The sequence below is a fragment of the Rana temporaria genome, chromosome 3, assembly GCF_905171775.1.
Source record: "Rana temporaria chromosome 3, aRanTem1.1, whole genome shotgun sequence".
In the NCBI taxonomy this organism is placed as follows: domain Eukaryota; kingdom Metazoa; phylum Chordata; class Amphibia; order Anura; family Ranidae; genus Rana; species Rana temporaria.
The window spans coordinates 386,137,885-386,155,217 of NC_053491.1; the positions used below are offsets into that span (position 1 = coordinate 386,137,885).

Sequence of the window (17,333 nt, forward strand, 5' to 3'; positions counted from 1 at the left end):
TAAATGATCGTCAGTGCGAATGTCTGTCACTTTTACCACAAGTTCATTTTTTTGCCAAGTGGCAGTTCACTTAAAATCATGTGACCACTTCATAATGGCTCAGGATGACAGATCACGTGATCCATTCTGATTTGCAGTCACATGACCAGTTCCATGGCTTGCTGCAGACCAGCATTTGACAGTGCTTGGGTGAGCAAGGACTGTAAAGTAGTTCCCAATATTGTACAAAAGGAGGGACTTTGTTCAGCCACCTGGGGCTTCCCCAGGACAATCCCACAGAAGGCTCAGGATTCCTACAGCATGGCCACCTGCAGCCTGACCATCTCAGGAGTGTGAAAGGGAGAAAAAATAATGTGACGTCACGGCCGCAGACTCCAATGACGTCAGGGGCCGCGGCGGGCACGCGCCCACTGCACCTGAGCAAAGAGGGGGCGGGCACGGCGAGCGAGGGTTCCCCTCTCTGACGTCAACGGCCGCCAGGCGGGTCAGCCCCGCCTCCCCCCGTTCCGCGCTCCGATTGGCCTAACTGCGTCTCCCGGAGCGCGCACGCACCTCTCTTCTCTATTTTCCCCCTCCTTGGCTCCGCCCCTCGTCACGTGACCCTCCGGACAAGCCGCTGGGCCGGCTGCACAGGGGCGAGCGCGCCTGTCTCTCGTGCTCGCTCCCGCGCCTCCGGATCACTTCAAGATGGCGGCGCTAAGCGGGGGATCGGCCGAGGGGCCCTCACTGCTCAACGGGGACCTGGAGTCCGAGGCCGGGGGCCTGAGCGGAGCCGGGGAGATGTCAGCTGCAGGGGGCTATCAGGAGGAGGTGAGAGGAGCCCACATACACTGGTCTAAGGACTGCAGACTGGCAGCTGCCATTGTCACCCTGCCTGGCCTGACATCCCTGGGGCTACTCTGTGTGTGACATGACAGGTCCTCATAGGGACAAGACAGGTCCTCTCTGTACCCGACATGACACTGTGTGGGTGATGCCAGTCTTTGTGTTATACAATGATGGGCTGCCACTGTGTGCCATGACTAGTCCTCTTTGTTATACCATCACCTGACCTGGTCTTGTTATGGCTCTTCGGATGACAGGTTGTCATCTTTGTAATACGATGGGGATCTGTAACTATGTGACATGTTGGGTCCAATTTATGAGAGATCAGGTTCTCCTTGTGCTGTGTTGGGTCCCCTTGTGACAGGTCAGGCCCCCTTTGTTATATGTTGGGTCCCCTTTTGTATCGGGTCCCCCTTGTGCTGTGTTGGGTCCAATTTATGAGAGATCAGGTCCCCCTTGTGCTGTGTTGGATCCAATTTATGAGAGATCAAGTCCCCCTTGTGCTGTGTTGGGTCCCCTTTTGTATCGGGTCCCCCTTGTGCTGTGTTGGGTCCAATTTATGAGAGATCAGGTCCCCCCTGTGCTATGTTGGGTCCAATTTATGAGAGATCAGGTCCCCCTTGTGCTGTGTTGGGTCCAATTTCTGAGAGATCAGGTCCCCCTTGTGCTATGTTGGGTCCAATTTCTGAGAGATCAGGTCCCCCTTGTGCTGTGTTGGGTCCCCTTTGCGTCGGGTCCCCCCTTGTGCCATGTCGGGCCCCCTTTGTGTTGCGTCCCCCTTTGCGCCATGTCGTGCCCCCTTTGCGCCGGGTCCCCCTTGCACCATGTCGGGCCCCCTTTGCGCCGGGTCCCCGTTGCACCATGTCGGGCCCCCTTTGTACTATGTTGGGTCCCCTTTGGCTCATGCTATATTTCTGAGTCTTCTAAAGACAGTCTATTGTTTTGGGTCTTGGCATGACAGTTTGTCATTCTTTGTAATACAGCAGTGATCTGTAACTAGGTGACACATTGGGTTCCCTCTGTGCCGAGTCCGATTCCCTTTGTGTAGGGTCAGGTCCCTTTTGTGATATGTCAAGAGGGGTCCCCTTTGCAACGCATTGTGTCCCCTTTGTGACAGGTCATGTCCCCTTTGTAGCACATTGTGTCCCCTTTGTGACAGGTCATGTCCCCTTTGCAGCACATTGGGACTCCTTTAGCTCCTACTCTCCTGACATTCCATGTTTCTGAGTCTTCTGATGACAGTCTGTTGTTTTTGTTCTATATAATTATGTGTCATCGTTATTATTCATGACAGATGTGCTTTGGAACCTTCTATGACATATCTGTCATCTGGTCTCAGTATAGTGTACTTATCTTATTGTCGTGTGCAGTGCTGTGGTACCCTTGTGACATGACGGGTCCCCTTATATTCTCATGTTTTGTGTCCTGTTGTTATTTTGCAGTGGAGGTGTCATTGTTTATCCTGACAAGTACACTTTGTATCATTGCACAATAAGACCCAAAATATGACAACTCATAGTGTACCTGTTATTGCCTATTAAAAGCACAAATCATTATATTTTGGCCCCTTTCACACTGCCATGACGTTAAAGTCGTTCGATTATTGCCGCAATTTCTTGCCTATGTAAACTTGAGGTCTACGGACCTCAACTCTCATCAAAGTCAGACCAAAGTAGTGTAGGGACTACTTTAAACGACTTGAAGTCTCACAGATATGAATGGTTATCATTGGAAATCACGGGGTACGACTTGTCATGTGACTTTGCAGTGACAAGTGTAAAAAGCGCATTAGAATAGGACCTAAAATATGATCTAAAGTGGGCCTGTCATGTCACAAGGACAGCAGCACTAAGGATAGAACACAAGACTGGTATGTCCAGACCCTTCTCGGTAATGGACGCTTTGTCTTATGTTCTAATGATCTGTGCACTGCTGTATCATTGTGTTCTGGGTCTTAAAGGGTCACTAAAGGAATTTTTTTTTTTTTTTAGCTAAATAGCTTCCTTTACCTTACTGCAGTCCTGGTTTCATGTCCTCATTGTTCGTTTTTGCTTTGATGTTGCTGTAAATCCTCTCTGTTCTGGACACTTCCTGGTTGTCTGTTTCCTGATCACCACAGTATTGGGAGATTTCTCACTGTGGTGACTAATCAAGGAGGTGTGATTACTTTGTGTAAAACGAAACTGGATTGGTGCTGAGGAGTTTTAGAAAAGTAACACTGCCCTCTATTGACTCTCTGTACATCAGAGAACCAGGAAACGGCAAAAACGAAACTAAACTGTAGGTACATTATATGATTGTTTTTTATATATTTTTAATCAATTTTAAAAGGAATCAGTTAACTATGTCTCTATACCCTGTAAACAGTAATTTCAGCTAAAAAAAATGTTTTCCTTTAGTGACCCTTTAAGCCTCGTACACACAATCAGATTTTCGGAAGATTGTTCGTCCGTTTTTTGTTGCATGTTAGTCTCATATCGAAAGTTAAACAGTTAAACGCCATATGACAATTCTCGTACGACAGAATTCAATTTCAGAAGTGATGTAATGTGTTGAATTGTTTTGTATGCATGTAGTATTATATATATTTAATTTTGTTCGCTTCTGCGCATGCGTAGTCTTGCTCTTACGATTTTTTTTTCCCCCGGATGAAAACCGTAACATTTATACGAAAATCAAATGTTTTGTTCACATACGATAATTGTATAGCCTGCGCATCCAGTTTTTGTGATCCGAAAATTCGTAATTGGCTTTCAATAGCACCATACAATGATCCGAAAATTTGCAGAACGTTCGTCAGACGAAATTTTTACTTCTGGTTTTTGTTTCCTGTGTACAGGCCTTTATTATGATGGTACTATGGCAGGTGAACTTTATATAACTATATACTAGATCTTCTTATGGGGTGTGTCATGACAGGTCCAACTTCTATTCTTGGTGTTCTCATCATGTGTACTATGGCTAGGTCTATATTATTATTTTTTGGACTTATTGTTTTATGTGCTATGACAGGTCCACTTTATAGCAATCTATTTTGGGTCTTCTTGTGATGTATTCTATGATAGGTCCTCATTATATCTTCCTCTGGGTCTTCTTTTTATGGTCCACTTTATAGCATCACTAGCTGAATACCCGGCGTTGCCCGGTCTTCCTATCTGAACCTTTTGGGGAGGAAAATCATAGTAATATAAATATACCCATCTTTTATATAAGGGTGTAGGTAAGGGTTAATTTAACTCATATATTTTTATTTGGCATATAAGTAATATGTGTACCAGGTATTATTGAAATATCTCCAGGCGTACAGAAGTTATGTGGGAACATACATTTCCCATTGATTTGCATGGGACTTTAAACAAAAACCCCGACCCTCACAAATGGGGGTGGTTAAGGGATAAATTAACTATCCTATAGTTTAAGTGGACATATAAGTAACATGTGACCAAGTGTTATCGAAATATGTACAGCCGTTTGGAAGTTATGAAGTAACATGTATTTCCCATAGAGTTGAATGGGACTTTAAAGGAAAACCCCGACCATGGCAAATGGGGGTGGGTAAGGGTTAAACCACCTATCCTATGTTTGTTGCTGACATATAAGTAACATGTGTGCCAAGTTTCATGTTAATATCTTTAGCCGTTTGTACGTGATGCTGGAACACACACACACACACACACACACACACACACACACACACACACACACACACACACACACACACACACACACACGTTGAGTTTTATATATATAGATAGATATTCTGGATCTTATTTTGATGTGTACTATTACAGGGCCACATTATAATATTCTTATTGTGGTGTGTACTATATAGGGCCTTTCTACAGCATTATATTCTGGGTCTTGTGTGTACTATCACAGGGCCACTTTATATTTATTCTATTCTGGGTCTTTGTGATGTTTTTTCACAGGTCTTTTTTATACCTGATGCTCTGTACACACGATCTGAATTTCCAAAATCCGATGGAATTTTTGTTGGAATTCCATTCAAGCCGTCTTGCATACACACTGTCAGACCAAATTCCTACTGTCCAAAGCGCGGTGACGTAAAACACTATGACGAGCCAAGAAAAATGAAGTTCAATGCTTCCGAGCATGCGTCGACTTGACTTGATTCTGAGCATGCATGGGTTTTTTTCTCCATCAGAGTTGCACACCGACGATAGGAATTTCCTATCGTGTTGTGTTTTTTTTTTTTTTTCATCGGGGGGAAAAAAATAAAACATGTTCTATTTCTAAACACCGACGGAAAAAAGTCCGATGGGGCCCACACACGATCGGAATTTCTGATGAAAAAGTCCATCTGACTTTTTTTTTTTTTCATCGAAAATTCCGATCGTGTGTACGCAGCATGGTTCTGGGTCCACTTTCTGTCCTCCTATTCTGGGTCTTATTGCAATGTGTTCTTATGTTGGGTAATGGGTGAGGTGGTGTCAAGACAAGTATATTTTGTAGAGGTGCACCTGCCATGACATCTCAGTGATCCCAGTTTTGGTTTGGCACGCTTTTCATTGTCGTGGGCAGTGCCCTGCTGTCTGTGACATTACATGGAAAATGTCTGTAGCTGCCACAATCCCCCCCCCCCCCCCCACCTTTTTTTTATATGAACTGGTCATGTTGGGGTCAAGGTCCTGCATTGGGGGGATGGTGAGAAATGCCCACCCAGTTTGTTGACCAGCATATTCGGCCTATCCAGACATCGTCCTGGCAGTTACATCCCAAATCTGTCTGACCACGCTTGAATGATGTTGCTGTAACCTCACTTCTTATTGTGCTGTCACTTGTGTCATGACAGGTCCTGTTAGTATCCCGTCTTTGTGTCTGCTGAATGTAACTAGTCAGTTATAAGAACTTTATAATACTAAGTCATATGTGCTGTCATAACCGATCCCTATGTTTACATGGCAAGCCTTTTTTTATTTTTATTATGACAGGTCCTCTTTGTATAATCCTATTTGACACATTAAATCAAAAAATTTCAGAGGCTGATGGTAAGCCATTCAATGTTTGTTGCATCATCTGATCTTTTCTCTACACCCCCCCCCCCCCCTTTTTTTTTTTTTTGATCTGGTGCACTATTTGCTCACCTTGCTCCCACCCTCTATGATCTATGTAGTGAAAATGAAACCTGTGTGAATGCCCCCCTTTTAAAAATGTTTTACCTGTGGGGTGTCAAAGTGTCTGCTTCCAATTTCCTATTGGGCTGCCCAGCGCTTTGATCCTCTCTGGACCCAGAAAAGGAGTGATGTAGGTACAAGGGGGCAGTAGGTGAGTTACTGGAGAAGGACCATCTACATCCCTGGGAGTGCTCCCCTGCACCAAGAAACGGCGGGGATGAAAGACCTGGACAGGGGATTAGGTGACCATATCTATCTTCACATGGCCGCTGATTGCTCAGTTCATGGTCTGCTGTAAACAGAGAGCAGTAACGGTCAGTCGTCACTCTCCACCCTGCTGCTCTAGCACTCACTGGACCCCTGGGCTGGGAAGGGAGCGGCTGCCTTGGTGGGGTGCTTCTTGGAAATATTGTGGGATGTGTTATTTTTATTTATTTCTTTATCGTACATCACGGGACACAGAGCGGCATTCATTACTATATGGGTTATATGGAGTACCTTCAGGTGTAGACACTGGCAATCTCAAACAGGAAATGCCCCTCCCTATATAACCCCCTCCCATAGGAGGAGTACCTCAGTTTTTCCGCCAGTGTCTTAGGTGTTAGTCATGGTTTAGCTTGCCTCCACATCCTTGGGATTAGGTGAGCTAACCGGTTCTGTCCAAAAAAGCCTCAGCGCTAAAGTGGTCAGTAACCGGACCCCAAACCCTTGGGGTATAGCCCATAATGCTTTTCTTTTTAGAGAGCTGGACCCTGGGCCCAGAACTTAGAAACCTTTGGGTGCCTAATGTTTCTGTTGCCAGAGTGCTATATGGGCCCAGGACAGTGGATCCTTCATAGGAACCCAGGGCCTGAAGGTCTAGACATCCCCACCGAGATGGGGGAAGATTGGGCCTCTTGCTTGGCAAAGTCCTGCGGCATGGAGCAGGTAAGTGAGGGGAAAAACTTGCGGAACTTGGTTCTTAGCAGGTTTTTTCTGGGGGGTCACAGGGGACATGCCTAAAGTTATGCACTGCATCTGGCAAACTAGTCACATATCATAAAGATAGGATGGCTCTATATGTATTATTCCCCATAAGATGTGACCTCCCTTGTAGTGTTGGAAAAGCATTGAGTGGGGCCTGTGATATAAAAGTATATGTGTGTGTCAGAGAGCTGTGCTTACCTGCAAGCCTCCAGGCGATGCTCCATTCAGTCTTCCTCCTCACGGCCTGCAAAGCAGGCAAAACGCCGACCTCCTCATGGTTCCAGGCTGCAGGCTGCAGTTTGCTGGAGCAGAGAGGTCCCTTCCTCCCAACCCCACCCCCCCCCCCTGTCGGGAGGGGCATTTCCTGTTTGAGATTGCTGGGGGGGAAGGGCGGGTCAGTGGCTTAAGGAAGGGGCGGCCCTTCCTTGTTTGTTCCATATAGCTCATTCAATACTTTGGAACTGAGGAGGAAAGACCAGAACGGCAAGCACGGGGCGCCGAGGACACACAGTGGCCAGAAAGAATATTGCAGTCTTCAGAAAGATTGTTTTCAAGCCTAGGAATAGGCTGTTTCTTTTCCATCTCATAGTTTTTCTTGCAATACTACTCAGGGGGACAGAATGTTTTTTCTTTCCTAGATTTGAAAAAAAAAAAAAAAAAAAAAAAAAAAAGTGTCATCTAGGGGAGAGGAAGCATTTTTTATCCCCCAAACAGGTGTTTGGGCATTTAACTATTTATAAGTCCCAGGTACCAATAAGTAGCAGGTGTACCTCGGTATTGTACCATGGCATCAAAAAACAAGGGTACAAGAGGTGGGGATTCCCCCAGAGAGTCTGAGGTCTCGGACAATGCTATGCCGCTGCTTTCCCCACAGGGAGCCTTGGGGCCATCGGGATCTGGGGCTGGAGCTGACGCGGGTCAGTCCAACCCTAAGATGGTCACGGAGGAGGTATTACTCACCTCTTTAAAAGAGATGCAGAAAAGCATGGGTAAAATGATAGCCGCAGCTATGCGGGGCAGTAAGCGGAATAGATCTCCGTCGCCCGAGCGCGGACCCTCAGAAGAGGAGGTCCTTTCCTCAGGGGAATTGGACGACCTCTTGGACAAGGACCAAGTAGGTTCAGGGATCGAAGATCCGGATACAGAGGAGTCTGGGGCAGTCTCCCTGAGGGAGAGCTGGTGGATTCAAGGATTGTCGGACTTGGTCCATAGGGCATTCAACTTGCCAGTACCAGATCTCCAGGTATCGACGGTTTCAGCTTTGGGCTCACTGAGGGCGCCTCAAAGCAATGCTGTGTTTCCGATCCATCCTCTATTAGAGGGAGTTTTGTTCCAAGATTGGAACAAGCCAGATAAGATCTTCTTACCACCTAAGAAGTTCTCTGTCCTATATCCTATGGAAGAAAAAATTTTCCAAAAGATGGGCTACTCCTGCAGTGGACGCAGCCATCTCATGTGTTAACAAATCGTTAACATGCCCTGTAGAAAACATACAGGTGTTCAAGGATCCAGTTGATAAGCGCTTGGAAGCACTACTTAAGAACTCCTTCACTACTGCAGGGGCAGTAGTACAGCCAGCTGTGGCTGCGATTGGGGTCGCTCAAGCATTATCGGATCAATTTAAGCAGATGCTTAAACTTATTCCTGCCCAGCAGGCAGAAGAATTTTCGGATGTCCCTAGGGCCATATGTTTTACAGTAGACGCAATCAAGGATTCTATCCAGCAAGCGTCACGTTTATCGTTATCCCTTATCCATATGAGAAGACTCTTATGGTTAAAAAGCTGGGAGGCTGAGCCCCCATGCAAGAAGCTCCTGGTAGGGTTCCCCTTCCATGGAGGACGACTCTTCGGAGAAGACCTAGATAAATACATTCAGACCATTTCAAACGGCAAGAGTACTCTCTTGCCAACTAAGAAGGTGGTTCAGGGGCCTGCGTTTAAACGACAGTATTCCCCTGGGCAGGGGCCCTCTAATGCCAAGCAGTATCGACGGCCTCCTGCAAAAGCAAACTTCGGCTTCAACAGCAAATCACAAGGACAGGCTGTTAGAGGCAAAAGGCAGTGGTTTCGCAAACCAGCAAAACCAGCCCCCAAGCCAACCTTATGAAGGGGCGCCCCCACCCACGAAGGTGGGGGGAAGGCTGCGACTCTTTTCAGAAATTTGGGAAGCCAGCATTCCCGACGAGTGGGTACGGTCTTCCGTGGCCACAGGCTACAAATTAGATTTCCTAAGGTTTCCTCCTCCTCATTTCCAGGAGTCGAGGATTCCAAACGATCCGCCTCGGATTCCGGCCAGTCCTGGAACAGGGGCTGGGTTTCTACTCCAACCTATTCATCATCCCCAATGGAGATGTCAGGCCAATTTTGGACCTAAAGATGGTAAATGCATATCTAAAGATCCGCTCATTTCGGATGGAATCCGTGCGGTCAGCAGCTGCCACACTCCAGAAGGACGACTTCATGGCGTCCATAGACATAAAGGATGCCTACCTTCATGTTCCAATTTATCAGCCACATCAAAGATATCTACGCTTCATGGTGGCTTTGCGTCACTTCCAATTCGTGGCGCTTCCCTTCGGGTTGGCTACGGCCCCCCGGGTGTTCACGAAGGTCCTAGCTCCGATCCTAGCCAAGCTAAGGATCCAAGGGGTCACGATCCTAGCATACCTGGACGACCTCCTAGTCATAGACCACTCGTCTCCCGGCTTGGAGCGAGCAGTGGCCCTCACGGTCCAATACCTCGAGAGGTTCGGCTGGGTCCTAAATCGAGAAAAGTCAGCTTTCCAGCCCACAAGGCAGTTGGAATATCTCGGCATGAGATTAGACACAGAACAACAAGGAGTGTTCCTACCTCTGAGGAAGGTAAAAGCCATCAAGGAATTAATCCTACTGGTTCTAAGCAAGAAAGAACCGACTATTCGCCTATGTATGAGGTTACTAGGCAAGATGGTGGCCACGTTCGAGGCGGTACCATACGCCCAGAGCCACACTCGCATCCTACAGGCAGCCATCCTGTCAGCATGGAGCAGAAGGCCACAGGCCTTGGATATCCCGTTGCCGCTCTTATCAAGAGTCCGACAAAGTCTGTGTTGGTGGTTAGACCCTCAGAATCTACTGAAGGGGAAGTCTTTCAGCCCAGTGGCTTGGAAGATAGTGACCACAGACGCCAGCCTGACGGGCTGGGGAGCAATTTTGGATGGTTGCACTCGCCAAGGTACTTGGGCAAAGCCAGAGAAGCAGTTGCCCATCAACATCTTGGAGCTCAGAGCTGCTCGACTAGCCCTCAGGGCTTGGACGTCAAAATTGCAGGGGTTCCCGGTGAGAATTCAATCAGACAATGCCACGGCCGTGGCATACATAAATCACCAAGGGGGAACCAGGAGTCAAGCCGCTCAGAGAGAGGTGAGCTTGATTCTCCTATGGGCAGAGGCGCATGTGCCCTGCATATCGGCAATATTCATTCCAGGAGTGGACAACTTTCAGGCGGACTTCTTAAGCCGCCAGACTCTATGGCCGGGGGAATGGTCTCTGCATCCACAAGTCTTTCAAGCACTCTGCCAAAGATGGGGAGTGCCGGACGTGGATATCATGGCATCGAGACTCAACAAGAAACTAGACAGGTTCATATCCCGCTCAAGGGATCCGATGGCCTGCGGAACCGATGCGTTGGTTTGCCCTTGGCATCAGTTCAAACTTCTTTATGCGTTTCCCCCGCTCCAGTTACTACCCCGCCTGCTGCGCAGGATCCGGGTGGAACACATACCAGTCATCCTGGTAGCTCCAGCATGGCCCAGAAGGGCATGGTACTCACTCATCCTAAAGATGGTAGTGGGAGACCCTTGGACTCTTCCTCTACGGCCAGACCTGCTATCGCAAGGTCCGATCCTCCACCCTGCCTTACGGCATCTAAATTTGACGGCCTGGAAGCTGAATCCCTGATTCTCAGGGGTAGAGGTCTGTCTCAGAAAGTAGTCTCTACCCTAATCAGAGCCAGGAAACCGGTCTCTAGGGTGATTTATTACAGGGTCTGGAAGGCCTATGTAGGCTGGTGTGAGTCCAAGCGATGGCTTTTCTCGCAAATTTACCATCGATAGAGTATTAAGTTTTCTCCAGCTAGGAGTGGATAAAGGATTGGCATTAAGCACAATCAAAGGACAGATTTCTGCTCTGTCAGTGTGGTTTCAGCGGCCGCTGGCCACCCACTCGCTGGTTAAGACCTTCCTTCAAGGGGTCTTACGTATTAGACCTCCAGTTAAATCCCCGCTTTGTCCGTGGGATTTAAATCTTGTTCTCTCAAGTTTACAGAAACAACCGTTTGAGCCGTTGGCTGAAATTCCTTTGGTTCTACTGACAAGGAAGTTAGTATTTTTGGTTGCCATAGTTTCCGCAAGAAGAGTTTCGGAGCTAGCGGCCTTATCCTGTAAGGAACCATATCTTGTTTTTCATAAGGACAGGGTCGTTCTCCGCCCTCATCCTTCCTTCCTACCGAAGGTCATATCCAGTTTTCATTTGAACCAGGATTTGGTATTACCATCCTTCTTCCCTAAACCTACTTCCAGAAAGGAAGGGTTGCTGCATACCTTGGATATTGTCAGGGCCATGAAGGCCTATCTTAAAGCTACAAAGAAGATCCGGAAAACAGATGTGCTGTTCATTCTACCGGAGGGGCCCAAGAAGGGGCAGGCAGCTGCAAAGTCCACCATTTCTAGGTGGATTAAGCAATTAATCACTCAGGCCTACGGCTTGAAAGGGTTGCCTCCTCCAGTATCATTAAAGGCTCATTCTACTAGAGCCATGGGCGCCTCCTGGGCAGCACACCACCAGATCTCTATGGCTCAAGTTTGCAAGGCGGCAACCCGGTCTTCTGTCCACACGTTTACAAAATTCTACAAGTTGGACGTAAGAAGGAATACTGATACTGCCTTCGGGCAGGCAGTGCTGCAGGCTGCAGTTTGAGACCCTCGGATTCCGGGGGCTCCTCTTTTTGAGTTAAATTTAAAATTTAAAATTATTTTTCTCAACTAAGTTGGATTTATTATGATTTGAGTATATCTCTAAATTAAATCCTTTTGTCTTGGAGATGTTCTCCCTCCCCTCATTGTAAGCATTGCTTTGGGACATCCCATATAGTAATGAATGCCGCTCTGTGTCCCGTGATGTACGATAAAGAAAAAGAGATTTTTAATACAGCTTACCTGTAAAATCTTTTTCTTGGAGTACATCACGGGACACAGAGCTCCCACCCCTCTTTTTTGAGGACCATTTTGGGAGGCATACTGCTTGCTACAAAACTGAGGTACTCCTCCTATGGGAGGGGGTTATATAGGGAGGGGCATTTCCTGTTTGAGATTGCCAGTGTCTACACCTGAAGGTACTCCATATAACCCATATAGTAATGAATGCCGCTCTGTGTCCCGTGATGTACTCCAAGAAAAAGATTTTACAGGTAAGCTGTATTAAAAATCTCTTTTTTTTGAACTTGGTGCACCTCTGCTCTTTCAGCTAATATCGGGCAATAGCCCTCTACCAGCTGGCTGGGTCACAGGAGAGCAAAAGTCATTGTACTCCTGTGTCCATGTACAGTCAAATCTTTGGCCATACTTCTTTTAGGGGTGGCTCATTGACTTGCATGGTGCTATGATGCCAATCTTCCTTGAGCACTCGGAGAATACATAAAACAGCCCAGAGGAATACAAACAATGAAGGGATGTGCATGTGCCCCTAGAGTGCACAAGATGGTGAAGAGCACTGGATTTCTGGCAGGATCAGTAGCTATGTTTTGCACCTAATGCACAGATATAAATATATCCATGAAAGGGTATTGTATCGGAATTTTAGCCTGGTGGGAAAAAAAAATTAAATTCGGCAGCTACAAATACTGCAGCTGCTGACTTTTAATAAAAGGACACTTGCCTGTCCTGGGAGCCTGTGATGTCGACATCCAAAGCACATCCGTCCATCGGATACAGGTGCAGGCGCCAGATTGCAAGTAAGGGAAACCGGCAGTTCACAGTTCAATCCAGTGATGCCCATGAGTGCCTAGGCCATCCGAACTCTCCTTTTTGATTGGCTGAGACCCAGCAGCGATGCCATTGGCTCCCGCTGCTGTCAATCAGGAGAGAAAGAAGGCGTGGGGCCGAACCGCTGCTCTGTGTCTTAATGCATACACGGAACTGCAGCTCGGGAGCCCCCATTGCAGGCTGTTTGGGCAAGCAACAGGAGGGGGTGGGCCAGGGACCCGAGAAGAGGAGGATCTGGGCTGCCCTGTGCAAAACCACTGCACAGAGGAGGTGAGTGTTTATGTTCATAGAAAAAAAAACAAGACTTTAGAAACGTTTTAATAACCATCTTCTAAAACAGCAAGAGGTCTCCTATTTATAAATTAGCAACACTAGGCAAAAGCCACACAACAAAATATGGAAGATGCAACAAAAACATTGGATGTAACTTTACCAGGAGGTACCCCAGCCCTTCAGATGTGTGCAGAAGTCTTCAGGAGGGCCATAGTAATGTTTTATGCAGAGTTGATAATCTCTCTGTTCTGTCTGACAGTTAGCACTGTTACATGGCCCAGAAATGAATGTGACGGACTCTTATTGTCTGGGGGAAGTTACTTTCTAAATATAGGTGCAATCTTGGTGCTGTACTGCAGAGTGTCTTCTGGTGGGACGTGGTTTAAAAAAAAAAAAATCTACTACCAATGCAAAAAAAAGATGCAAAAACTGACCATTTGTCAGTTAACATCTGTTTTTCGTCCGATCCGTTTTTTTTTTTTTGGTGAATAAAATGTAGAGCTTTCATCCGTTAAAAAAAAAAAAAATGGATGTTGACGGCAGCGGAATAAAATAGATGATCATCCATTGTCAGGGTAGATATAAGTCGATGGTTTAAAAAAAAAAAAAAAATCCTTCAAATGTATTTTAAAGCGGTGGTTCCCCTAAAAATAAAGTTTTGACATTGCATTTGCTATAATAATTACAGTTAGAATCGGCTGGTTTTATGTAAAAAATACCTCTGTACGTAGCGTTTGCTATATTCGTTCCCACCGCCACTTCCGGGTACGATGCTGGCGGTGGGCGTTCCTTATTGATGGACAGGCATCCGACCGACGCATCCATCGCGTCACGAGATGCCGAAAGAAGCCGAACGTCGGTGCGGCTCTATACGGCGCATGCGCAACGACGTTCGGCTTCTTTCGGCATCTCGTGACGCGATGGATGCGTCGGTCGGATGCCTGTCCATCAATAAGGAACGCCCACCGCCAGCATCGTACCCGGAAGTGGCGGTGGGAACGAATAATACAAACGCTACGTACGGAGGTATTTTTTACATAAAACCAGCCGATTCTAACTGTAATTATTATAGCAAATGCAATGTCAAAACTTTATTTTTAGGGGAACCACCGCTTTAAGAAAATTATTTTTGAGTAAAAATCTATTCAAGATGCATTTAATAATTTCGTTTATTCAGCATGAAATGGAGCTTGGTTATGTAGCATGAGGCTGTATTTTCTGCAAAATTTTTACATTTTTGGTAAACTCATTCAATGAATCCAAGCTCTGCAAGCTGAGATAACAACATGCACTACACCGATGCATTCACACAATTTCACAGTAACCGTGAGTTAAAATAAAGTTCAAGAATATTCCTTTATCCCATTGCAAATCTATGTACACTACACGATTGATTTGGTTCTGATATCGCTGTTTTACTAACCTGACATCTTATTATTCTAAATGGAGAAACCTTCATTTTGTTTGCAAATATTAAAGATTCTAACTACCGGGAAGAATACGTTCTTACACTTAAAGAGCACCTGTCATTTCAGATCCATCATGGCAGCGCCTGTTAGTGGGCGTCCAATCACCTGCTGCTGCCACGTCCCTGACCTTGTGTCACTGCTGCATCGCCAGCCGTCCTATTTAAGTGAATGGGACTGTTGGTGAGTCAACAGCGGGTCAGAGGAGGAGCTTCTGCAGGACAGAGATGACATTTGCTCTTTAAAAATTGTGATTTCAACAGAGTTGATTTTAATCAAGTTTTTTTTACTAGTCATTTAAATCAAATCCACCCTGCCCTAGGGAGAGACTCATTCCATAGGGGCACTCGTGCAGGCGTGCTCCTGAGTCCTGCTGCTGCGTCCATTGACACAGACTCGGCCCCAGCTCCCGTGTCTCTGGATTTGATTGCCAATGGCTCCTGCTGCTATCAATCTATCCAATGACCAGGGTGGATTTGATTTAAATCGAATGATAGCAGCAGGAGCCATTGGACATTCCTTTAGGCCCCTTTCACATTGAGGAGTTTTTCAGGCGGTACAGCGCTAAAAGTAGCTCTGCTATCCCGCCTGAAAAACTCCTTCACTGCAGACTCAATGTGAAAGCCCGCGGGCTTTCACACTGAGGCGATGCGCTGGCGGGAGACAAAAAAATCTCCTGTCAGCAGCATCTTTGGAGCGGTGAGAGGAGCGGCATGTATACCGCTCCTTCACCGCTCCTTCCCATTGAAAACAATGGAAAAAACGCGGCAATACCGCCCGCAATGTGCCTCTATAGAGGCGTATTGCGGGCGGTATTAACCCTTTATCGGCCGCTAGCGGGGGTTAATACCGCACCGCTAGCCGCTGATTCCCGCGGCAATCCCGGCGGTATAGCGCCGCTATTTTTAGCGGCGTTATACCACCACCGCGGCTCCTGCCTCAGTCTGAAAGGGGCCTTATGAGAGGATACCCCATATTATCTCATTATGATGATGCTGCTGCTCCCTAATTGGCCAGCTAGCATGCTGGAGATGGCTACTTAACCAAGTGCGCTGGAAATGTAGCATACTTTCTCGTCTAAGGCTTGGTTCACACTTGTGCGATGTGGGAACCAGCGTAATTCCTGTGCGAGTTCCTGCATCGCTCCTGAATCGCTGGCGGTTCACATTGCCCACTGCGGGTGTCAATACAAAGTTAATGACACTCCCACAGTGCAAACTGTGAAATGGTGCTGGAATCAGATGGCATATGTGTGGACACCCATGAGATCTGATTTCAGTGCGGACCGAAATGGGGTCCTGCACCCTTTTAGTGCGAATGCAATAAAAATTCAGCCATAAAAACTGTATGGTTGTCTTCGCATTGCACAGACATTGCATGTGATCTGCACAACAATGCGCTGCAAATCGCATGCGATATCTGGCATTGCACAAGTGTCAACCCAGCCTAAGTCTAGGATAAACAAATCTTCGAATCTATTTTGGTGTTTTGGATAAACAAAATGTTAGGCTAAAGGCATATACACGCGATTGGACTTTTTGACAACAAACTTCAAAATAACCAGGTTTTTCAAAAAAAGTTGACCGTGTGCGCGCTCCGTCGGACAAACTTTTTTGGTTTTCATCTTACAAAAGTTCGCTCTATAAACAGACAAACTTTCTGGCAACAAGTCCTACGGTGCAAAGTCCTATCGTGTGTACAGAAATCCATCAGACTTTTGTCCGAAGTACAAACACCCATGCTCAGAAACAATACAGAAGTTGACCAAAGGGTGGCGACAAAGAGCAGAAAAACCATGTGATTTTGGGAAAGTTTGCTAAAAAAGGCCTGCCGTGTGTATGCATACCAAGTTCATGGCCAACACCCTTCGAACAAAAATCCACGGAAAAGTTTGTTGAAGTCCGACTGTGTGTATGAGGCTTTTGATAAACCTCATTAGCGATAACTTCCTTGTGTACAAATAAAAAATTTCCACTTTAATCATTGCTGACTTGTATATCCATCAGCTAATAAAAGGCGCCAAAATTGTTATTAGTTTCAGCTATGGTCGTGATGGGTGACTCGGAGCTGTCGCACATAAGCGGCTGCAAGCGTTTAATGTTGGGTCACATTTATACTGCACACTACTATGCTTCAGCTATAGGCGCGTATTCTTCATCCTATCGCTTGGGTAAGGTTAATCCAGAATCCGCAGTAAGTGGTAGCGGAACTTCTTCTATGAACTGAAGAGTCCAGTGACCTAGCAGCCAATCGTTTTTTTTTTTTTTTTTTTTTTCAGAGCAGTCTGATAAATTAAAGCATTTTGATTGGTCAATTTCAGGTTTTTGCTAATTTGCTTCCAAGTCTGTATCGGTTATTTCGTTCTACTATCGAATAAGGATTGTGGTGACATACAGTATGTTTTGTAACTGTTTTACCATGAAAACAAAAGATATCATTGATAGTGTTGTAACTCTTAGCGACCAGCTAGAGTTCAGTTTTCTATCGAAAGGGAGCATTGAGCATTTTATGTTCAGTTCTAACGAAATCTAAGAGCCATATGTACAGGTGAATAGAGGTCGACCGATATGGGTTTTTCTCTGGCCGATGCCGATATTTGGAAATCGGGGTGTCCGATTGCCGATATATGTTGCCGATTTTTGCGGCC

General features: G+C 46.3%; 1 protein-coding gene across 4 annotated transcripts in view; it reads left to right on the forward strand.

Moving 5' to 3' along the window:
* The first annotated feature begins 655 nt into the window (after positions 1-655).
* The window catches only part of BRAF (B-Raf proto-oncogene, serine/threonine kinase), a 178,710-nt gene continuing 162,032 nt past the window's right edge, over positions 656-17,333 (forward strand). For 3 of the 4 annotated variants that reach the window (XM_040345717.1, XM_040345719.1, XM_040345718.1), the window contains exon 1: positions 656-810. In XM_040345717.1, coding sequence (XP_040201651.1) covers positions 688-810 — 123 coding nt within the window. In that variant the 5' untranslated portion in view covers positions 656-687. The remainder of the gene's footprint in view (positions 811-17,333) is intronic. The other variant, XM_040345720.1, reaches the window with a different exon arrangement.